Source organism: Lacerta agilis, chromosome 5 (assembly GCF_009819535.1).
Source record: "Lacerta agilis isolate rLacAgi1 chromosome 5, rLacAgi1.pri, whole genome shotgun sequence".
NCBI classification, from domain to species: Eukaryota; Metazoa; Chordata; class Lepidosauria; order Squamata; family Lacertidae; genus Lacerta; species Lacerta agilis.
Genome location: NC_046316.1, coordinates 58,187,566 through 58,208,012, shown reverse-complemented (window position 1 = coordinate 58,208,012; position 20,447 = coordinate 58,187,566). Strand labels below are relative to the sequence as shown.

The following is a 20,447-nucleotide window of genomic DNA, read 5'->3' as shown; positions in this document are numbered from 1 at the left end:
AGAGGATTACGTTCCCGAGCGCCGCGTCTCTCCCAGGGGCAGCGGTACGGCTAACCGGCTTTAAGGAAGACACTGGGCCTTGGTCGGGCTCGCTCAGCGCCTCCCGAGCCCCGCCCAGCTCGCTTGGGAAATACGGCTCGGGCGCCCGACGAGACGCGAAGGGGGTGGGTGTGCTGAGAGAGGGAGAGAGATAGAGAGGGGGAATGGCTGCGCATGCGCAGTGGCGAACCCAGGCGGCCGCGGTGATGGCTACGCAGTGACGGTTGGATCTAACGGTTGCTATTGACGTTGGGGCTGGGGGGGTGCGGTGGATGGTTCTTACGCCGAGAACGGCCGGGAGTAGCGAAGCCGTTGGCCCCGCGGAGGAGGCCCTGGGAGCCGCGCGGTGATGCGGCGGCGCTGAAACTCCGGGCGGAGGCGCCTCCCCCCCCCCGCCCCTACCAGAGCCGGGCCCGGGCCGTCGCCCTGCGCGCTGGGTTCGCGGATCCTGCCTCGGCCCCTCCCCCGCATGCGGGGCCTCCCCTCCGCCTGAGGCGCCCCGGGAGGGCGAGCGAGCAAGGCCGGCATGGCCGGCCGCCTGGAGTAGTCGCCTGGGCCGCCGCCGCCGCTCGGCGCGAAGAGGAGCTGCGGCGGGGGAGGGCAGGCAAGGGGAGGTGGCGGCGGGGAGGAGGAGGAGGAGCAGGCCCCGGCTCCGGCCCTGGCTCTGACGGCGCTTCGATGCGGGGCTAGGAGCGCAGCCGCCCCTCGGCCTGCCCTGCCCGGGCGCGGAGCCGCGCTTTCTTCTCAGCCCGGAGCCGTCGGCCTCAGCGTCTGCGATGAACCCGGTGAATGCTACAGCCTTGTACATCTCCGCCAGTCGCCTGGTGCTCAACTACGGCCCCGGAGAGGACCCGCAGTGCCTGGCCGAAATCGGCAAGCTGCTGCCCTACTTCCGGCAGTCGCTCTCTTGCTGTGTGTGCGGTGAGTGAGGCGCTTTCTATTGTTCTGGGCCGCGGGCGAGCCGGCACCCTCCTTTTCCCTCCCTCCGTCGTCCGTCCCTTTGGCTCGATCTCGCCTCACTCGCTACACCCACTGGAAATGGGCAGGGAGCAAAGCCTCCGCCGCCTTTTCGGGTAAACCTCGCCTGGCAGCGGAGAGGCGCGCGCGCCCCGCAGGGCGACTCGCTCTTCCCTCCCGAAAGTTGTGAAAGTCCTCCCCCCGCAGCCCGTCCTCCTTGAAACTGACCGGGGATTGGGCTTGTCGGCTCCTTGAATAAATGCTGTAAATGACAGGGACACCCCGGGAGGGAGAGGAACACAGACAACAATAAGAACCTGATTCACATGTCCCTTCTTTGCCGCTCTGTGGACGAGATGGGCTTCTGAAAACTTTATAATCTTTTTATAACTCTTCCTAATTGGGTTCCATACTTTGCCTGTTCGCCCAAGCGGAATAGCCTATGTTGATTTGCTTTATTATGGTCCTGTACTCCCAAGTACTCCCGTTGCTGGGTCCCTGCTCCTGCCAACCCAGCAGTTCGAAAGCACGAAGTGCAAGTAGATAAATAGGTACCACTCCGGTGGGAAGGTAAATGGCGTTTCCGTGTGCTGCTCTGGTTCGCCAGAAGCGGCTTTGTTATGCTGGCCACATGACCCGGAAGCTGTACGCCGGCTCCCTCCATCATTAACGCAAGATGAGTGCTACAATCCCAGAGTCGGACATGACTGGACCTAATGGTCAGGGGTCCCTTTACCTTTACTCCCAAGTAAGTGTGCATAGGATATAAGGCTAACACTTTTAGTGTGCCATAAGTTTAGACTGAGGCATATGTGTATAGTAGGTCTGTTACTCTGTGAAGTTAAAAGTTTTGGCAGTAGCGCATTTGGAAGCTAAATATGTAATGTGTAGTTACAGGTGTATCTGAAGAAGTGTGCATGCACATGAAAGCACATACCAATAACAAACTTAGTTGGTCTCTAATGTGCTACTGGAAGGATTTTTTTTTATTATGTAATGTGTGTTTGCTTTGTGTAACAACACATTTGAAGTGATATATATATAATGTTTGCTGAGTTGGTGAACAAGCAGTATCAAAAGCAACACGATGACCAGAAACAAATACAATATGAAAAACTTTATGAAATCAGCAAATGTCCAAATCAGAATTGGACATTTGCTGATTATACAAAGCTTCACAGCTTGTAAGGACTTTCAGAGACATCCAGAGACTTCAGTTTGTTAGTTTTGATGTTTTGAATCATTTCATAAAGTTTTTCATATTGTATTTGTTTCTGGTCATTGTGTTGCTTTTGATATTGCTGATTCACATTTTGCAACACGGGTTTGTTTGTTTGTTTACTCAGAGTTGGTGAACAAGGCAGTAGAGTTTGAGTTTGAGGGAAGGTGTTGTATACTGGGAAGGAGGGGTAAGGTCATCCCTGTACTGATGGTGTTCAGTTTGTTTTGGTAGTTGGATAACAGAACTTCATGTGTAGAAACACTCTAACCAAAGTACTATTGAACAACCTGCATTGTAAGGTTGAGCATAGGAGTACAGACTTAGAAAAATGTAAACAGTCTTAAATTGCATAGGGACATTGTAACATATTCTGTAATCACTCTTGATTAATGTACTGATATCTTGTGGTCATTGCATCTTAAAATTAGCAGAAATAGGTTAAATATTTTAACTTCCAACTATTTAGAACAGAGTTTGTGAGAGACTGGGATTGCTTTTTGCAAGAGGGAACAAATTTTAGACTGTGTGTCAGGTCCTTAGCTCTTCATTCACACATTCCTTTAAAAAATTATCAATTACATTGAAGGTATTATTTTTAAAAAATATATATAACTTCTGAAGTTCATCTACAGTAAATAAGTGAGTGGAGCTGACTCAAGGCACCTTGGCATCTCAGGCAGAGAATTCAGGTAGCTCATAGTCCTCTGCAGTGCATAACTTGTCATTCCCAAAACTGAGTCCACACATCCATTTCTTATTGCTATGATCAAGCATTCTATTAAAGCCATTGGTTTACATTGAATTAAACAAAGTTTAACATAAGTTCTGTGTTAAACTCTGTTGTGAAAGGGGAATAAATAATATGGGTGATTTTCTACTAACCTGTCCTGTCAGTGCAAGGATTTATGCTTGTGTAGTGGCAATCCCTGCCCCCCCCAACTTTGCTCCAGGGGGTTGGAACACTTAGAGCAGGTTTAAAGGTTGTGCGCTGGGAGGAGGGGGGGGGGACATTTTGTTGCATGAGCAGAAATTATTGCACTGGCAGAATGATTGCCATAATGCTATGTTGGATTTCACCCTATATGGTTAAATACCTGTCCTTTTCATTATGTCCATGGATCTCTTTGTACCTGAGGCAACTGATTCAACCTTGTGGTAGTGCTGGCATTTGACACAACAGATACATTGGTGAGAAAATCTGGCAAAGCTAGCACATGGGTCAGTGATCCTCAACCTTTTGGACTTGTGGGTATGTGGAATCCTGAGAGAATTTTGTGGGCACCTGTCTCAAAATAGCTGCTGTGGGGCATGGAAAAAGAGAAAACGTAGAAATTGGATTAAAAACAGATCCTCTTGTATTTTCATGATTTTTATATGGAACCTCCCCTAAGACACCATCAAATGATGGATGATATATGTCTCCATTGATTGATCTATAAAAATGTTACTATTATTAAAATCTGTATATATATCTACAGGTGTCAGAGTGGTTCACAAGATAAAATCACAATATAAGAACACAAAATACATAATCAAAACAAAAACAATCCAACACCCCCCGTACACATTTTAAAAGGGCATTGGATACAAATCAGTCAAAGGCTGGTTAAAGAGGAGTGTTTTTGCCTGGTGCCTAAAGGTGTATAATGGTGCCAGGTGAACCTCACTGGGGAGAGCATTCCACAAACAGGGAACCACTGGAAAAAAGGCCCATTCTTGTGTTGCCACCCTCCAGACCTCTTGTGGCGGAGGCACATGAAGAAGGGCCTACACATGCCTACACAGATCCAATGCTTGTCACTGCCACCATGGTACAAAATGGAGATCTTCATAACAAATCCATGTCCCATGGTAGCTCTGGCAAGCATTGGTTTTTACAGTGCAATCAGTAGAAACCAATATCGACTGTAATTTAATGATGTTTCATAGGGATATATTTGGGAGAAGAAAAGGCTAAGAAGTAAACCATACACAAATCCATAGTGGTGTCTCTAATAAGACAGTTGGATGGTGTCTTGTATGCCTCCTTCTGGCAACTCCTGCAGCCAAGCTGGTGTCAAACGTATTGCTTTTCTTTTCTTTGACCACATCAGTGAGGCCTAGATGGGGGTCTTGTCGTCTGGGCAGCCCAGGACCTCCATACACACTGCCCAGACTTGTGCCTGGGGAGGTCACTTCAGTGCTGCTAATGCAATGGTTTGACTTCATCCTGGAGTCATACTCCATTGTCTTTTGTGACAGACAGATGCCAACATAGAATCATAGAATCAGTGTTGCGTGGAATATAGAATCGTAGAGTTGGAAGGGACCCTGAGGATCATCTAGTCGTAATACTCTGCAATGCAGGAATATGCAGTAGTCTCATATGGGGCTCGAACCTGCAACCTTGGCATCATGCTCTAACCAATTGAGCTATCTAGTTCTCCAGTAGGGCATATCTTGTAAAAATCACAATGATTCTTGCCATGGAGCCTTATTTTTGTGGTCTTCATGGTGTGCCCCATGTCCCTCTTTCTACTTGCATTGTCACTTTTCCTTGACACACTTACTTTTATGTTCCACAGAAGCACATCCACCACAGTTCACTGTTCCATCATTTTGTGGATAGCCTAAGAAGGGAAGGGAGAGTAACCAGTCAAATGGGAGGGGGAGGGGCATGTTTAAACTTTTGGTAGATGCCAGAGAGCAAAGAGGAATTGATCTGAGAGCAAGAAAAACTCTTCTAGACATCCAGCTTTTGTTTTTTTTTGGTTCAGGTGCTCTTGCTGGCACAAGCCTACTGGAAACGAATATAAAAGCACAAGACTCAGACCAATGTAGGTTAGCAATAATCCTGACTGGAATCATTGGTGGAGGAAGGCGGGTGTGGGGCGGGTGGTATGTACCAGGTGTCAGCCATGAGGGTGGGTGACATCACTGTGCCACCCCCCCATGCTCGCTGCGCGGGTGGCAAACCACTAGGGACGCTCACCGCTTGGGCAACGAGCGACCCCCCACGTTCTCCACATGGGCGGCTAGCAGCGCCCCCACACTCTCTCGGTGGGTGGCTAGTGGCGCCCCCACGGTCTCTGCACAGGCAGCGGGTGGCTAGGGATGCTCGCCATGTGGGTGACTAGCCCCGCCCCTGCGCTGCTCTGGGTGCTGGGGCAGGTAGCTCTGCCCCTGAATGGAATACATAGTGTATTTTGATTTACTTAGGTTCTGTTACTCCATTGCTTGATGCAGAATCAGCTGCCTTGAATTTGGTTTTAGAAAATTACTTTTTCCATTGTAAACCAAATGCTCTGTGGTCTTTTCTGAAAGTAAATATTATTCCCTATCTACTGTAGGATTGCTCACTAAACTTTAAATGCTTCAATTTTGGAATCAATATGAACATTCTGTTTGATGTTGTTGACAGGATCAAGTTTAACTTTCACAGTTGGTCGAAATCCTATGTGGCCTCCTTTTATTGTGGTTGCTTTAAAAGGGCTGTTTCAACTGCTATATACTTTCAGTAAGGCTCACTATGTTAAACATAGCTTCCATGTTTTTATGTCATGTTATTCCTTCTAGTCCATGCGAGTGGCAAAGGGTCAGGATTGAGGACCTGATAGATGGGACTGAGGGGACACATTTGCCCCATAGGCTGGAGCGTCCTGACCTTACCTTTGCTATAGGACATATGAATAACAATTTGAGGTGCTGTGGTTCTCCTAGAATAATAAGAGTTGTAGAATTGGAAGGGACCCCAAGTGAGTTGCCACTGGGACTGGGCCTGCTGCCAATAAGAAAGTTCCCAGGTGTCTCCTTTTTCAAGTCTGTTAACACATTCCCTTTTGTTCCAAATGGCTTCAAAGTAATTAAGTTGGAAACACTAGTAAGGAAAAGATATTTGTGTTGGAGCTGGACATTCTAGTAGTACCGGTAAATGGAAATACATTGATTTTTATTAATGAAATTCAATTACACATAATTCTTAGAAGTGGAAGAACTGATAATTTGTATGATAGCGTAGCCATAATTGCTTAATAATAATAATTTTATTATTTAAACCTCACCCATCTGACTGGGTTGCCTCAGCCACTGTGGGTGGCTTCCAACACATAAAAAACATAATAAGACATCAAACCTCCCAATACAGGGCTGCTTTCGGGTATCTTCTAAAAGTTGCATAGTTATTTATCTCCTTGACATCTGATGGGACGGCGTTACATAGGGAGGGCACCACTACTGAGAAGACCCTCTGCTTGGGACTGATTGGTAAAAAATGTGTTGAATACCAGCTCTTCCCTAGTTTACAATGACTGTTCATACACAAACAATATTTTTATGATAGTTAACCTGGTACTGAACAAAGTCCAAGATGAAGTAATGACTCTTCTTTTGCAAATCACCACCTCAAACATGGGTTCAGGAAATGCTAATCCTTAGGTCTCTGTCTAGGATGCATGGTATGTCATGGAGATTTGGATACAGTTTAAAATGTAAGGTGAATGGAATTGATGGCATGTTAGAACCAAATTTCAAAGGCTATTATTGTTACAGAAACACACATTGATTAAGCAGTATGTAAATTTTAATAAAACAGAATCAAAGAGTGTGCTCCTTTCAGTGAAATGAACAGTTTTGTTTGTCATTTGGTACAACTATGTCATCCTGTAGGGGAGAGAACTTATTTTTTTACACTCAAAGAGCAATATTTTATATTTGGAATTATGAGGCTGCATTCAGTGTTGCACAACAGAGAGATCCAATGCAACAATGGAAACCCTGCTGCAGAAACAAACCACAAGGTTTAGATTAGATTAGATTAGATGTGAACAAGAATTCATGGTTTGTGTCTCTCCAAATAAGACACAAATAAAAGCTAAGGTTTGTTCTTAGCTTACTGTTCACAATAAGCCATGATTTAACTGTTTATTGTGACATGTGAACAGGACCAGTGTGTCAGCTGCCTGATTTGCAGCATATGAACATAGTTTTGTTTCTTAGTGAATACATGGTTAATCTGTGATCACATAAAAAAGACCAGTGGTGTACTTATTTTGTTCTTGAGAATTTGCTTCAATTGGTGACTAAAAAAAACTTTTGCACAGAGTGGAAGATTAGAGACAATTGCCTAAAATATATTCTAGGGTTCAGCGTAATATGACCTATGTGGAACTGCACCATAACCCTCCTAATCTACTGCATATTATATGTGCAAGGGCAGAGTGATGTAGGCACATGTTGGGCATCTTAATCCCCAGATCTCATGCAGCTCATACACTGCTGGTTCTGTGTTGTGGTTGCTAAATGAACTGGTTGGAATCCTGTGCTGCAATGTGTGAGAGGAGGGAAGTGTCAGATTTGTGTCAATGGCTGTTCATTGAGTGTAGTAGATATGACACCTTTTTTTTTCTATGAGTGGAAATGTGACCAGACAGTGGGGAGGATCCTAATTAACCTAGTGACTGCTATTCCCTTGTTTATTAACCTTTCAGTGTCATAGTTGCAACAGTGACAGTTTTGTGGTGATGCAGCATCAATTGTTACACATTATATATACATGGCAAACATGGCAGTTCAATCTTGCTGCAAAATCCATTGTGTTAGTTGCAGCAGGGCTATAACTTCATAATGTCACATTATCCTGCACAAGGGGGTTTACTGGTGGGTCTCTTTCAATCAAATGGGGCAAATGGAGGAAAGTTCAGTGCTCTAGAGAAGTTTTAAAGTGCTGTTTGAGGAAGTTGATGTTCTCACATTGGTATCAGTTTAACAAAGCCTGGAATCTGTAAAACTTCAAGCTAAAAGAAAACAATACTGTATGAGCAATTAGGAGGATTGCATGCATAATAGGTAGCTTTCCTTTTGTTTCATGTGATGTAAGATATGGTGCGATATTTTCCATCAATATTGTATTTTTTTAAAAAATACAAGCTCCTGTAGTTTTAGAGGAAAATCCATCTTTTATTGCATGGTTGGTCAGTGTCTGCCAAAGGCTTCAAAACAAAATAGTCCCTTGAGCAGCAATTGAGAGGGGGATTTCTGTACTGGCAGAGTAGGCAGAAGGTAAATCCAGATCTACTGTAAAATACATGTATTTGGATGACACAGTAGATTGGTAAGGATTTCTGACTCGGTCATTTAACAATGGCAACAGCAAAATGACCCCCCAAAATATACTGCTGAAATTAAGAAAAATCTAGTGGTGGGATAATTAGAATCAATTATTGCACAGAAGGATTGTGAGCTGAATTCAGTTTTGGTACTCAAAACAAACTTGAACTTAGAATATTTTAGTTCTAAGTGTGTATCTTTTGCTGATAAGGCAAGTCTGAAGGGTGCCTACCCTTACTCCCAAATCTTCACTTTCCCTGTCTGCTAGACTTGCGGCTCTCATATTTCTTTCCAACTTCACCTTTTCCAGTCTCAATTTTGTAAAATGCTCTTATTCAGGACTCAAATTTTATAACCAGAATAAGGATCATTTTTACAATTTTTACAACTAGAATTAGAATCTGCATTGAAAACTATATAGTATATATTTTTAGGAGATGCTTGATACTAAATGTGATTTTCCTGCACTGAATCTTACTACCGGTTTTAAGACTGCTTTTCCTTAACAGTTGCCAGCTCCATTCCTCTCACTTCCTCACTTTCCATTACCCGGTAGTTCCTCTCCTGCTACCCTTTTTTGGAATTCTCTCGCAAGTCAGCTCCTCAGTATGTATAAGTGTTCAGGTCATAGTGATGGCAGTCTCAAATCCCTTTCTCCTCTTTGAGTGGAATGCTGCTATGCTCACAGTTCCTCTGAGGAAGGTCCTGAGAAAAGTATGTTTTGGGTCAGAAAGAGTCTGGTGTCCTCACTTGATTTATATGCTTTCAGCTTTTTATTAAAGTTCCAACTTAACTTTGATACAATGCACTGAAACAAAATTTAGCACGTCATTAACTACCTTCAGTCTGCTTTTAGGTCAGGTTAGGTCAGGGATGCGGGTGGCGCTGTGGTCTAAAACACAGAGCCTAGGGCTTGCCGATCAGAAGGTTGGCAGTTCGAATCCCTGTGATGGGGTGAGCTCCCGTTGTTTGGTCTCAGCTCCTGCCCAACTGCTAGTTCAAAAGCATGTCAAGTGCAAGTAGATAAATGGGTACCGCTCCGGCGGGAAGGTAAATGGTGTTTCTGTGGGGTGCTCTGGTTCACCAGAAGTGGCTTAGTCATGCTGGTCACATGACCGGGAAGCTTTCTGCGGATAAACGCTGGCTCCCTTGGCCTATAGAGCGAAATGAGCACCGCAACCCCAGTCGTCTGCGACTGGACCTAATGGTCAGGGGTACCTTTACCTTTACCTTTAGGTCAGGTTAAGGGATGGGGAACCTCCAACCTAGTAGCCAAATTAGACCTAGCAGAGTTGCTATTGGTTGTGAGGCCATTTCCTGAAAACCACGCCTAACTGACAGCAGGTGTAGGGAAAGTAAAGACAAGGGGACAATCAGGAGTCCTAAAGTACACTGAGGGAGGCTGCAACTATAAGCAGTAATTGGCATGGGCAGCAAACTTTGCAGGAATCAACTGAATGAAAAAGTTTCTAATTGAACGTCCCAATGTAGCCAATCCATGCTTGCAAAGGGGTCTTCCTTTGCAACCTGGCTTGAGTTCAAGCCGGACTGCAAAGGCAGAAAATAAAGAATTGGGAGCACGGTTAGTGTGCACTCGTGTTTCTTTCCTTTGAAGCTGGCTAATTGATGTTGTGACATAGAATCGTAGAGTTGGAAGGGACCTGAAGGTCATCTAGTGGAGTCATACATGACTAAATCATACCTGGCAGATGATCAGCCAACCTCTGCTTTAAAAATGTCAAGGAAGGGGCGCCCATATGTTGACTATTCTGTGTGTGAAAGAGAGAATCATTTGTTCCAGTAACAGGTAAGTTGTTTCAAGAAGTAGCAGAAGGCTGAGATTGTTTTGTCTATGCAAGGATATTTTCTGCGGGAACTGTTCTTTGGATATGTGCAGTATGACAGCAAGTACTGATCACAGTGGTTCTGTGTAACTTGTTGTAACTTGCTGTGAGTCTCTTGCTTGCGTCTTTTGGTGAGAGAAGCAGAGAGAGTCTTGGACTCTAAGCATGTCTTGACCACAGCTACCAATATGCTTTTATGCCAATCAAGTAAACTTCTACACTTGACTGAAACTTTATGGCATCCTTGAGTGTTTATTTCCTACTGTTTGTACCTTCAACCCCGAAGATACTTCCAAGGAAGGAGATGCATTGAGATGTAACTCTGCTGAGTATGAATACTGGCACACACACGCAGCGAAAGTGATGCCGGACCCAATCCTTCTAAATCATCCATCAAAGGTTGATGGATTGATCCAACACTATATCCACCTCTTGTGGGCATTTGCTCCATCCGTCATGTGCAGCCCTTTAGTTATTTGAAGATAGCTATCTTATCTCCTCTCAACCTCCTTTTTCCAGGCTAAATGTACCCAGCTCCCTCATCTGTTCTTCATAAGGCTTGTTCATCTTGGTCGCCCTCCTCTGCACATGTTCCTAGACCAGATTATCTTTGTGGGATGCATGATGGAGCAGCACCCACTGTAAGCACCCACTGGGGAACTACAATGTGGCGCAGCTCCCTAGTTCGTCCTCATAACTGTTGGGATCTTGAGTCAGCTGCAATGTCTGACCATAGTGTGTGTTTGGTAGACCACCATGTAGACCAGGGCGGTCCAACCCATGGCATGAGGGCCTCATGTGACCCTCAAACCTTTTATTGGCAGCCCTCAACAACATTTGATAACCCCACCCCCAGAAAAAACTCCCCACTGCCTTTCAAAAGCTGGGTAAGGAGGCACTGGGCTTTGGGAAGGAGACGCAAGGGCTCTGACAGGGTCATAGAGTACACCTGCCTCCTTCCCAAAGCTTAGTTTTCACTTTCCGAGCTTTGGGAAGGAGGTATGGGGTTCTAGGACCCTGCCAGAGCCTTGTGTCTCCTTCCGAAAGCCTTGCTTAGCTGGCTAAGGGAAGGCAGCATGAGGGCAGGGGTGGGTGTACATTTTTTTGCCTTTCCCACCCCCGTGCACAGCAACTGACTTGGTATGAAAAATTGGACTACCTTGATGTAGACATTCTACCACATGCACTCTGGTTGGCAGCAGGAAATAGTGCTGGATTAAATAAAGGCAGTGGGCAGTTAAATTCAGTGGATATTTGGTTGGGGTAATCATGGCAAATTTGGAGGTTATATTGGCTGTGGTAGCAGCAAATTTGGTTAAATAACAACCGAAGAAGATTCATGATGTCAACATGTGGTCCACAGGTTGCCCATAAGTGTTTTAAATTGAGAGTTGATTTGCCTTCATTAAAATTTCAACTCTCAATTAGCAGGGTTTTGTTGTTTGTAATTCAGTGAGTCATTAATAGTAGTATTGCCTAAGATTGCTTCCAGCTCATTTATGCTCTTAGAATAGGTATAGAGCTTATCTGTATCTTTGTTCACCAAATCTCTACTACTTTTGTGGTGGTTATACTTTTATAAATGTAGTAAACTGGGATGGAGATTGTGCTCAGGCATTGCAAGCTGCTAATAAGCCTGCTTTCTTTAATAATTATATTGCTCGACTTACTGTTGGCATTTAGTAAATGTACTGTTTCCCCTTAAATTAATAACATAGTGGATGATCGTCTGTTCCTGTGTGCAGAAATGCACATGTTCAAGCTGTGTGTGCACAGGAGGGGAGGATGTAGCTGGAGACTGAATTGTCCCTAATTGACTTTTGTGTGTATACTTGCGATTTTTCTTAGCCTGCTGCTTCTTTTATTTCAAGCTCTTCTCATTTTAATAACTTGCAGATTCATTTATTGTTTATTTTTCTTCCTTTCTTTAATACAGAATAGGTAACTGCCTCTGTAGTATTTTCTCTGTAGTATTTTCTGAGGAAGGGTTTCAGGTCCTTTGACTTGCACAGTCAAGTTCTTTATATCTATCTGTGTTTGTGTGTGTGTGATACACACAGACCATTTTCAAGCATCTTTTATCATTTTACTCAGATGACTGCTATTTCTTATTGTTTGTTTAACATTAATTGCCTAGATATACATTATACTTGTCAACATGTGAGCTCTTTACTGGAGGATTCCCTGCCAAGAGGCAGAGAGCAACATTAGAGGGGATGGTAATTTCTTTTTGAAGGTAGATACTGCTGGCTCTTTCTCTCTCTCCTCTCCTCTCCTCTCCTCTGCCTTTTACCTCTCTTCTTAGTTGCCTGCTACGTATCCCTAGGATACGGTTAGAAGAGAGACAAACTGTGGAACTTAGCCACTAAGTGGAGAAAGAGCAACAGTTCATCCTTCACTGTTTGTGTGATTTCTGCCCCTTCCAACTTTCTGTCCATTTCTTGTGGACCCGTTGGAACTCTCATAAGCTAGACCAGCCTTGCATGTTGGGACTGCACTCCCATGTGCTCCATGTGAAGAATTTATGAGAACGTTTCAGCTTTATATTACAACTATAGCTAAAGTATTGAATAGCGGGTGCAGGTATCTTTTGGTTGACATGTTGAAAGTATTGAAAAGCCGATACATCTGATAGCTTTTCAGATGGGTGCGGTAATCTCTTCCCGTCTCCTGGTTTTTTGAGCTGCAAGGTAGTGAGTGAAGGAAGATGTGCAAGTGGTGATGGACAGACATTGTATTCTTTGTGTTATTTTTATAATTGATGTTTGAAAAAAGTGATAAAAATATATGAAAACTACCCCACTAATTTGCCACCTTTTGAACATTAAGGAATACATGGTTTTTCACCTAATTGTTAATCTCTGTTGACAAAACTAATGTGGGAAGTAGCCCTCTGTTCTTCTTTTCTTACTTGTGACTCAATGTTGTGTATTTCCTTTCCCATTTGAAAATAGGATTGGTGAAAGTCAGTGAAATTCTTAATTCAAAAAACCTCCAGTTCTCCAGCAGGGGCAGTACATTTCTGCTGCCAAGGTATAAGTACTGTATATTAAAAGAGTTGTGCCACCTTGCTGAATTTACGCCAAAGAATTTACTATGCCTTGCCCAAAAAAGTGCAGGGCATTTTTCAAGGGCTTATACTACTCTAGTAAGCACTAGTTTGGTGCAACTACCAGAGAACACATGGGAGGAGCGGGATTTGATCAGTCATTTGCTGATGGTTGCAAGAATTCTGTAATATGAGCAAATATTTGTCAATGATTGCAGAAGTATAGAATCTCCTGAGCTTTGCTTTAATTGTAACAAAACCAAGTGAATATGGCTGAGAGTGAGAATATTTGTTTGGTGACAGATCTGAGTTTTTAAAATACTTTTTTTCATTTTAGGAAATCTGCTGCAAGATCCAATTGCACCCACCAATTCCACATGCCAGCATTATGTATGCAAAACCTGTAAAGGCCAGAAGATGATGATGAAACCATCGTGTAGTTGGTGCAAGGACTATGAGCAGTTTGAAGAAAATAAACAGTTAAGCATTCTAGTGAATTGCTATAAAAAACTATGTGAGTACATTACACAAACACCACTAGCACGGGATATTAAAAAAGCTGCTGAGACTTCTCCAGATCTATTGACTTTGCTTAAAGATGGCGCTGCACTCCATGAAGATACAGAAGAAACATCTGATGAAGCCGTTGCAGTGTGTATCACACATTCCCCATCACCTTCAACCTCAGAGCATGCTAATGAGCCTCCAGCATGCCGTTCTTCTGTTCCTGAAAGCACATATGAGTCTGATGTGAAAGGCTCCACTATTAATGGGTTGCCCAATTGCAATGGGCTGTCAGTAGATAAAACTGGAGCAAATATTCCTTCTCCTGAACATGCAAATACAATTGATGTATGTAGCCCTGCACAGTGCATAGAAACTGACGATAATTCTAGCAATCTTCAACCTGGCCAGTGCTTAAAAAGTGACAATATTTCTAGCAATCTTCACCCTGGACAGTATGTAAAAACTGAAGCTATTTCCAGCAGTCTTCAGCCTATCTGTGATGCAGTTTCTCCTAGTGACTTGTGTGCGGTAAGCAGTGATACTTGCAGTTTCAGCAAAGACACCAAACCTGGTGATTCTCTCCTACTTAGTGTTGAGGAAGTGCTACGGAGCTTGGACTCCAACGCAGAGGTCTGTGGTCCTAATCTGCAACACAGCTTGGAAACCAATATATCCAACGGCCCTTTTTTGCAGCTTTGTCCTCCACCACCTAGCCATAGCATGTTCGTGTCAATGGGTGCTTCACCTTACGGGATTTCATGTACAGCTGCGACACCGAAGGCGGTAAAATTAAATAGAAAGCGATCGCGTTCCGAAAGTGACAGTGAAAAGGTTCAGCCTCTTCCAATTTCCAGCATCCTTCGTGGCCCAACGTTGGGAGCCTCAGCCCCGGTAACAGTGAAACAGGATACAAAGATGTCTTTGCAGCCTGTAGCAGCTGTACCAAATGGAGGCACCGCTCCTAAGATAGGCAAAACTGTACTCTTAGCAAACAAAGGCATGAAAAAGACTCTAGACCACACCGCCAAGAAACCCCATCCGAAATCCAAAACAGGAATGCTGAAAAAATCAAGAGCTAGCAGTCATGTGCCAGGCGGTCTAACGAAAACGGTGTACAAAAAGCCACAGGAAAAGAAGGGGTGCAAATGTGGTCGAGCCACCCAAAATCCAAGTGTTCTTACATGTCGTGGCCAACGCTGTCCTTGTTACTCGAACCGTAAAGCTTGCTTAGACTGCATATGCCGTGGCTGCCAAAATTCATATATGGCTAATGGGGAGAAGAAACTGGAGGCATTTGCAGTGCCAGAAAAGGCTTTGGAGCAGACTAGGCTTACCTTGGGCATTAATGTGACAAGCATTGCTGTGCGCAATGCCAGCACAAGTACCAGTGTAATTAATATGACAGGGTCACCAGTAGCAACGTTTTTAGCTGCCAGTACAAACGATGATAAGAACTTGGACGAAGCTATAGACATGAGATATGACTGCTGAGTCAATTTTTTTCTTTTTGATCTTTCTCTCCTGCCTTTGGTAGGGGGACTGCTATAATTTTGAGGGCAGCTATGGTTCTGTTTAACTTGCCGGAGCTCCTGCATATAAATCACTTGTATCAAGTGTTTTTCATTGCTATGTTGTGTGTTAGTGTCTGGGAAATAGTTTGACGGTAATTGCGGAGTTACCCTGAAACTGTCTTTAGTTCTTACAGCACCTCATAGTTTCAGATCAAATGCTAATGTAAATGATTTATAATACACAATTACTTTTGGGCAAATATTGACCTTGTTCCAGTTCATGCTTTGTGCTTAATCAGAGATTGATTGAATATACAGCAATGGTTTCTAGTCAGTCCATCACAGTTGTGGTAATTTATTATGTACCCATGTTTAGAGTCAGTGTTGCAGGAAATCAGCGTCAAGCTCATGTAGTAAAAATGTCACAGCCAGTCTTCTAATACCACGTTATTGTGGATAGGGAGATTAGTAATTGAGCACTTTAAACTTATTCAAAAATTAAAGTTATTTTACTTTTCCATCTAGTGTATGCTGTCCTGGAGCAAAGAAAACTATGAAACTGGGCCCTTCTGTCAGATTTGAATACTCAAGATTCTCAAATATATGTTTCTTTTTCTCTAGAGTAATATTTCAAAAATACTAATAGAAGTTCCATTGTCATGAAGCAGCCTTTGAAGATTTATTATTATTATTTTATTATTATTTTTGGAAGAATTTGCAGATTGGTGTCACTAGTCTTTTGCATTATGTGTCATACTGTAAATGTTAATCTTCAAGATATTATTGTGGAGTTCATTATGAAATAGGTAATGTATATTTTGGAATGTGCTAGTTAGCTACAAAATAAAAGCAATTTAATTCTCATGCCAAAATTACTGAGACATCATTGTATATGTTAGTTTTTAGCTGTTGGCAAGAGCATACCCCCTCCCCCTTCACACAAACATGCTTGGAATAATAGCAGCATGATGACACTGTAAGGGCATTGACTTTCTGCTGAGGTCCTCCCATGCAGCTACTAGTTCAAGATCTAAGTGCCTGTTTTCCCCAGCCTTGCTTGCATAAATCTGCTCCTATCTGGGTGGAGTCCTGGATGGGATTAGACACCAGCTGGATACACCAAGATGAGACACAGCAGGGCATTGGTTGAAAGTGACTAACATGCTGCTGTGTACCCAAGTTTGGAACAGTAGGGATGCGCCAAGCATGGAATTGGTGTGGTGGATTTTGCAAGTTAATCTTTGAGCCCACCGGAGCTGTTCTACATCCTGCTCCATACACAAGCTTTTAGCTTATTTCCAATTATACCATGAAAGAAACAGCAAATTGTTAAATTGAAAATATACCATTGTATCAAGCCTCCTATTGTTGAGATGTGTGCCTAGAACAGGGATAGCCAGTGTGGTAGCATCCAGATGTTAGATTGCAACTCCCATCATTCCTGACCATTGACCATGCTGTCTAGGGCTCTTGGGAGTTGTGATCCACATCACCTGAAGGTCACTATGTTGGCTACCTCTGGTCTAGCATTTAAGTTCCTCAATTTGCGTATCTATGGGCTGACTAGAATGGAAAAGATTACCCTGCTATTTTAAGGACAATAGTTCACTAGCCTGTTTGAAGAGAAGTGATGCCAGAATTTCTAAAACTCCTTTACATTTGCCATCTTGTTGTTCATTAAGTGACATTGCCAGGGAATTATGACATTAGACACTTTGGATTTGGCACAAAGCATGTACAATGATGGTTACTAGGTCTGAAAAGTAAGCAAAAGGTTTTGGACACCAATTGGATGATGCCTCCTTTTTGTTCTGTAGTGTACCATGGTGTCATTTTATGTGAATGTGGTCAAATAGCGTTTTTGTTGGCTTTTTGGTTTGTTTCCCCCCTGTCTTTTCTGTGGGTAGGGCAGGGTGTGTGTGTTTGGGGGGGGGGGTTAAAGCCATAGAAAGAAGGATGTGATGTACGTGTTCCGTATGTACTTTTTTTGTTTCTGTTTTGCAAGAAGAGTTGAAAAATATTTTTGATAATGAGAGTAAATGGTGGAAAATGCTCTTTAGTATTCTCGTCTCTTTTTTTTTGCCAGCCCAAACTCCTGAATTCTGTGTTTAATTTTGAGGTTTACTATGTCCTATTAAAACATAATTAGTTAAATATTTGTGATTTTTGTGTGGACCAAATGGGATCTGCCGTTATCTACTTCAGTGTTCTAACCTTTACTTATTAGTGTAAATCCAATTATTATTTCAGTATCTGTAAGAAGACTAATCAAACAAACCAAAAGCCTGGAGTGCTATTCCCACTGCCTGGGTATTTTCTGCAAATGTCTGTAGAACTGTTAAGTTTTTCCCCCCAAGACTGCTACTAGTATAGTTCTGGAGCTCCAATATGTCATGAGTATGCCTTGGTCCCCAAATGTGGGAATGATTTCAGTCTATCTCACAGCTATACTAAACAGTAGCCTATTCCAGTAGCTGGTGATTAAGATCAACTGTTCTTTGGAACTGCTTATTGGAGATTCCAGATCTTTAATGTATTGCTGGTGGTAAATTCAGGTTTGTTTTAAAAACTAATTTTCTTCTACACTGCCAACATTCTTAAACTGTGTATTAAAAATTGAGCTGATTAATAAATGCCAGTTTTTAATTTTTTATTTTGTTAAACTACCCAGGGAAACAATTTGATACCATTTAATACTCTGAATACTTGGTTTCTAAAGGAGACTTTTTGTTTCATTTCATTAAAAGTTGTTTTGTTAATTTCCTGCAGCTTCAAAAATTTAATAAAGCAATGGGGATAACTCATATGTTGGTAATAAGAGGACTGTCAAATCAATGATCTTGCATCCCTGTGCTTGGGCGCCATTTTTTCTATGTTGCTTCCTAGACTGCTTTAGCGAAGAGGTGCTTCTATAGTCATTTGCCAGAAGGAACAAGAGGATCACTTTGAGCTACTTTGCATATACATTATCTTCTTTTTTTAAAAAAAAAAAAAGTTGTTGGTTGAAAAATAATGTTTGTAAAGTATAGCACAAGTGTTTTTCCCAGAATAAAAAACACTTGCACTGCGCTACAGAAATTACTGCCACATAGGGAAATTACTAAAACCCAAGCATGGAGTCAAATGAAGAAGGCAGAAAAAGGCACTTTGGAGCAGCTGTGAGCACTTGAACATGTTTAATTCTGGATTTCAGTATTGGACCAGGTTTGTATGATCCCAAAAGGAGTCCAATTGTGCAGAAATCAAGATTCAGGACAGGCTAAAGAATGTACTTCTTTACACAGCACACAGCACATGATGTAGTGATGGCTTTAAAAGAGGTTAAACCACTTCATGAATGATAAGGTCATCAGTGACTATGTATGTTCTCCCTCCATTTCAGGCACTGCTTTTGAGCACCAGTTGCTTGGATACACAGAAAGAAAGCTGTTACGCTGTCATGGACCTCTGATTGGCCACTATATGAAAATAGGCTGCTGGACAAGATGGGTTTTTTGTTTGATCCAGCAGCCATTTATATTCATATGCTCATACATAAATATTGTAAATATTTCAAAATCAGAAAGAGTACTACATAGGCATTATAGATGGTAGCCGAATCTCCCTCTTGAAGAAGATTCGCTGCTACATTCCTAATTGCTCAAAAGCAACACCCCTACCACCCATTGCTATCCAGGAGATGTACTCCATGGTGCAATTTTTTTCTCTAGGGGAGTGTGAGCCTACTTCCCCTGCTTGAGCCAAGACTTTTCACTGATTTGATGAAATTGAAGAAATTTAATAATTAAAAATACAACAGGGTGTTGCTAATATATTGGCATTTCACTCCAAACTAACCTTATTTTACCCAACCGCTGTACATAAATAGGGCAAGAAATAAATTAGGCTATGACTGGTTATGACAACAGTTGCTCTGAGAATGCTTCAGTAGGTAGAAACAACCATCTCAAAGCAGTGCCACCAATTCCATTAGGTTCTTTGATGGTCTGTGATGCTGAGAGACGCCATAGTCCAGTGTAAATGGAACGGTTTAGTCATACAGGAATAAACCTGGGTGAGCCTTGGTGTCACATAATGCTCCTTGCAGCGCAGCCACAAGGAGATGTGAAGCATCTGCTTCCATTTTTAATCTCTGGTCTCTTGTTATATCCATCAAAGACAAACTGCTTAACCTCTGGTTTCTTGAAACAAGCCAGGGTGACACCATGGTTTCTTATCCTGGCTTGTTCCAAGAAACCATAGTTTAACCACAGCTCCCTGGTCTGTCATAACAAGAAACTCCAGTTAATTTAAACCTGGAAACCTTGCTTATAAAGTCCTTTATTATAAGCTAATGGTATCTGCAGTTAATGATGCAGTCACAGGCAGTAATCCAACTTGACCAGATTTATAGAGCAATTCTTTACGTGCTTACTGTATTTCGGAAATGCTTACTGGTGGTATGCAACTATGTTTTATGGACCTAACTTAGACATGTTCATTAATTTCAATGAGTCTACCCTAAGTAAAACATAGCTGAATACCTTCCAGAAAGGAAGAATGGTATAATAAACATCTTTATTAATTTTCAGAAAACATAAGTGACAATATAACCTCACATAAACATCAGAATGAAAATATAAATGAAAACAATAATAACAATGATAATAACCCCCCAATTTACATTCAAACATGTAATTAACCCTCTGATATTGCATATCCCAGGTACGGGGAGAGCACAAAAGGAAATTGGTAAGTACAACTGAGCAAACTACAGCAGAGCAAGCTGTATCGCAACCAAGGTAACAGTCTGATTTTTTCCTCTTCACATGTTCAACAGTCCAACAACAGTCTTGGAGAGATTTTCACGACTGTAGACAAACGGTCAAAGCATAGAACCCAGAGATGAGCATATGCCAAAGGAGGCGAGTAACTTTATTCTACTTTATAAACAATTTTAAAAAACCCTTTTGACCTCTCCACACTAACTAACTGGGTCAGTTTTTCTAGAAGTACAATTTGTCAGATTTGGTACCAATGCTCAGTATTTACCTCTTTCAAATCCTTCCAATGTCTAGCCACAAGAGATCTGGCTGCCACTAATAAATGGCTAACAATTGTTTCCATTATAAGTGTAAGTACTGTACTGGCCTGGAAGGCCAATTATGGCAAGAGATGAACCCATTGGCCTGTGATGAAACTAATTTCCTGAAACACTTGCACCCAAAATTCCTGCACCTCTTTACAATTCCATT

General features: G+C 42.5%; 1 protein-coding gene across 1 annotated transcript; it reads left to right on the top strand.

Moving 5' to 3' along the window:
- The first annotated feature begins 674 nt into the window (after positions 1 to 674).
- MSL2 (MSL complex subunit 2) lies at positions 675 to 16,126 on the top strand. The gene is made up of 2 exons (XM_033150064.1): positions 675 to 960; positions 13,533 to 16,126. Exons 1-2 carry the CDS (start codon positions 816 to 818, stop codon positions 15,191 to 15,193), a joined length of 1,806 nt encoding a protein of 601 aa, XP_033005955.1. The 5' UTR covers positions 675 to 815; the 3' UTR covers positions 15,194 to 16,126.
- The last annotated feature ends 4,321 nt before the right edge of the window (positions 16,127 to 20,447 follow it).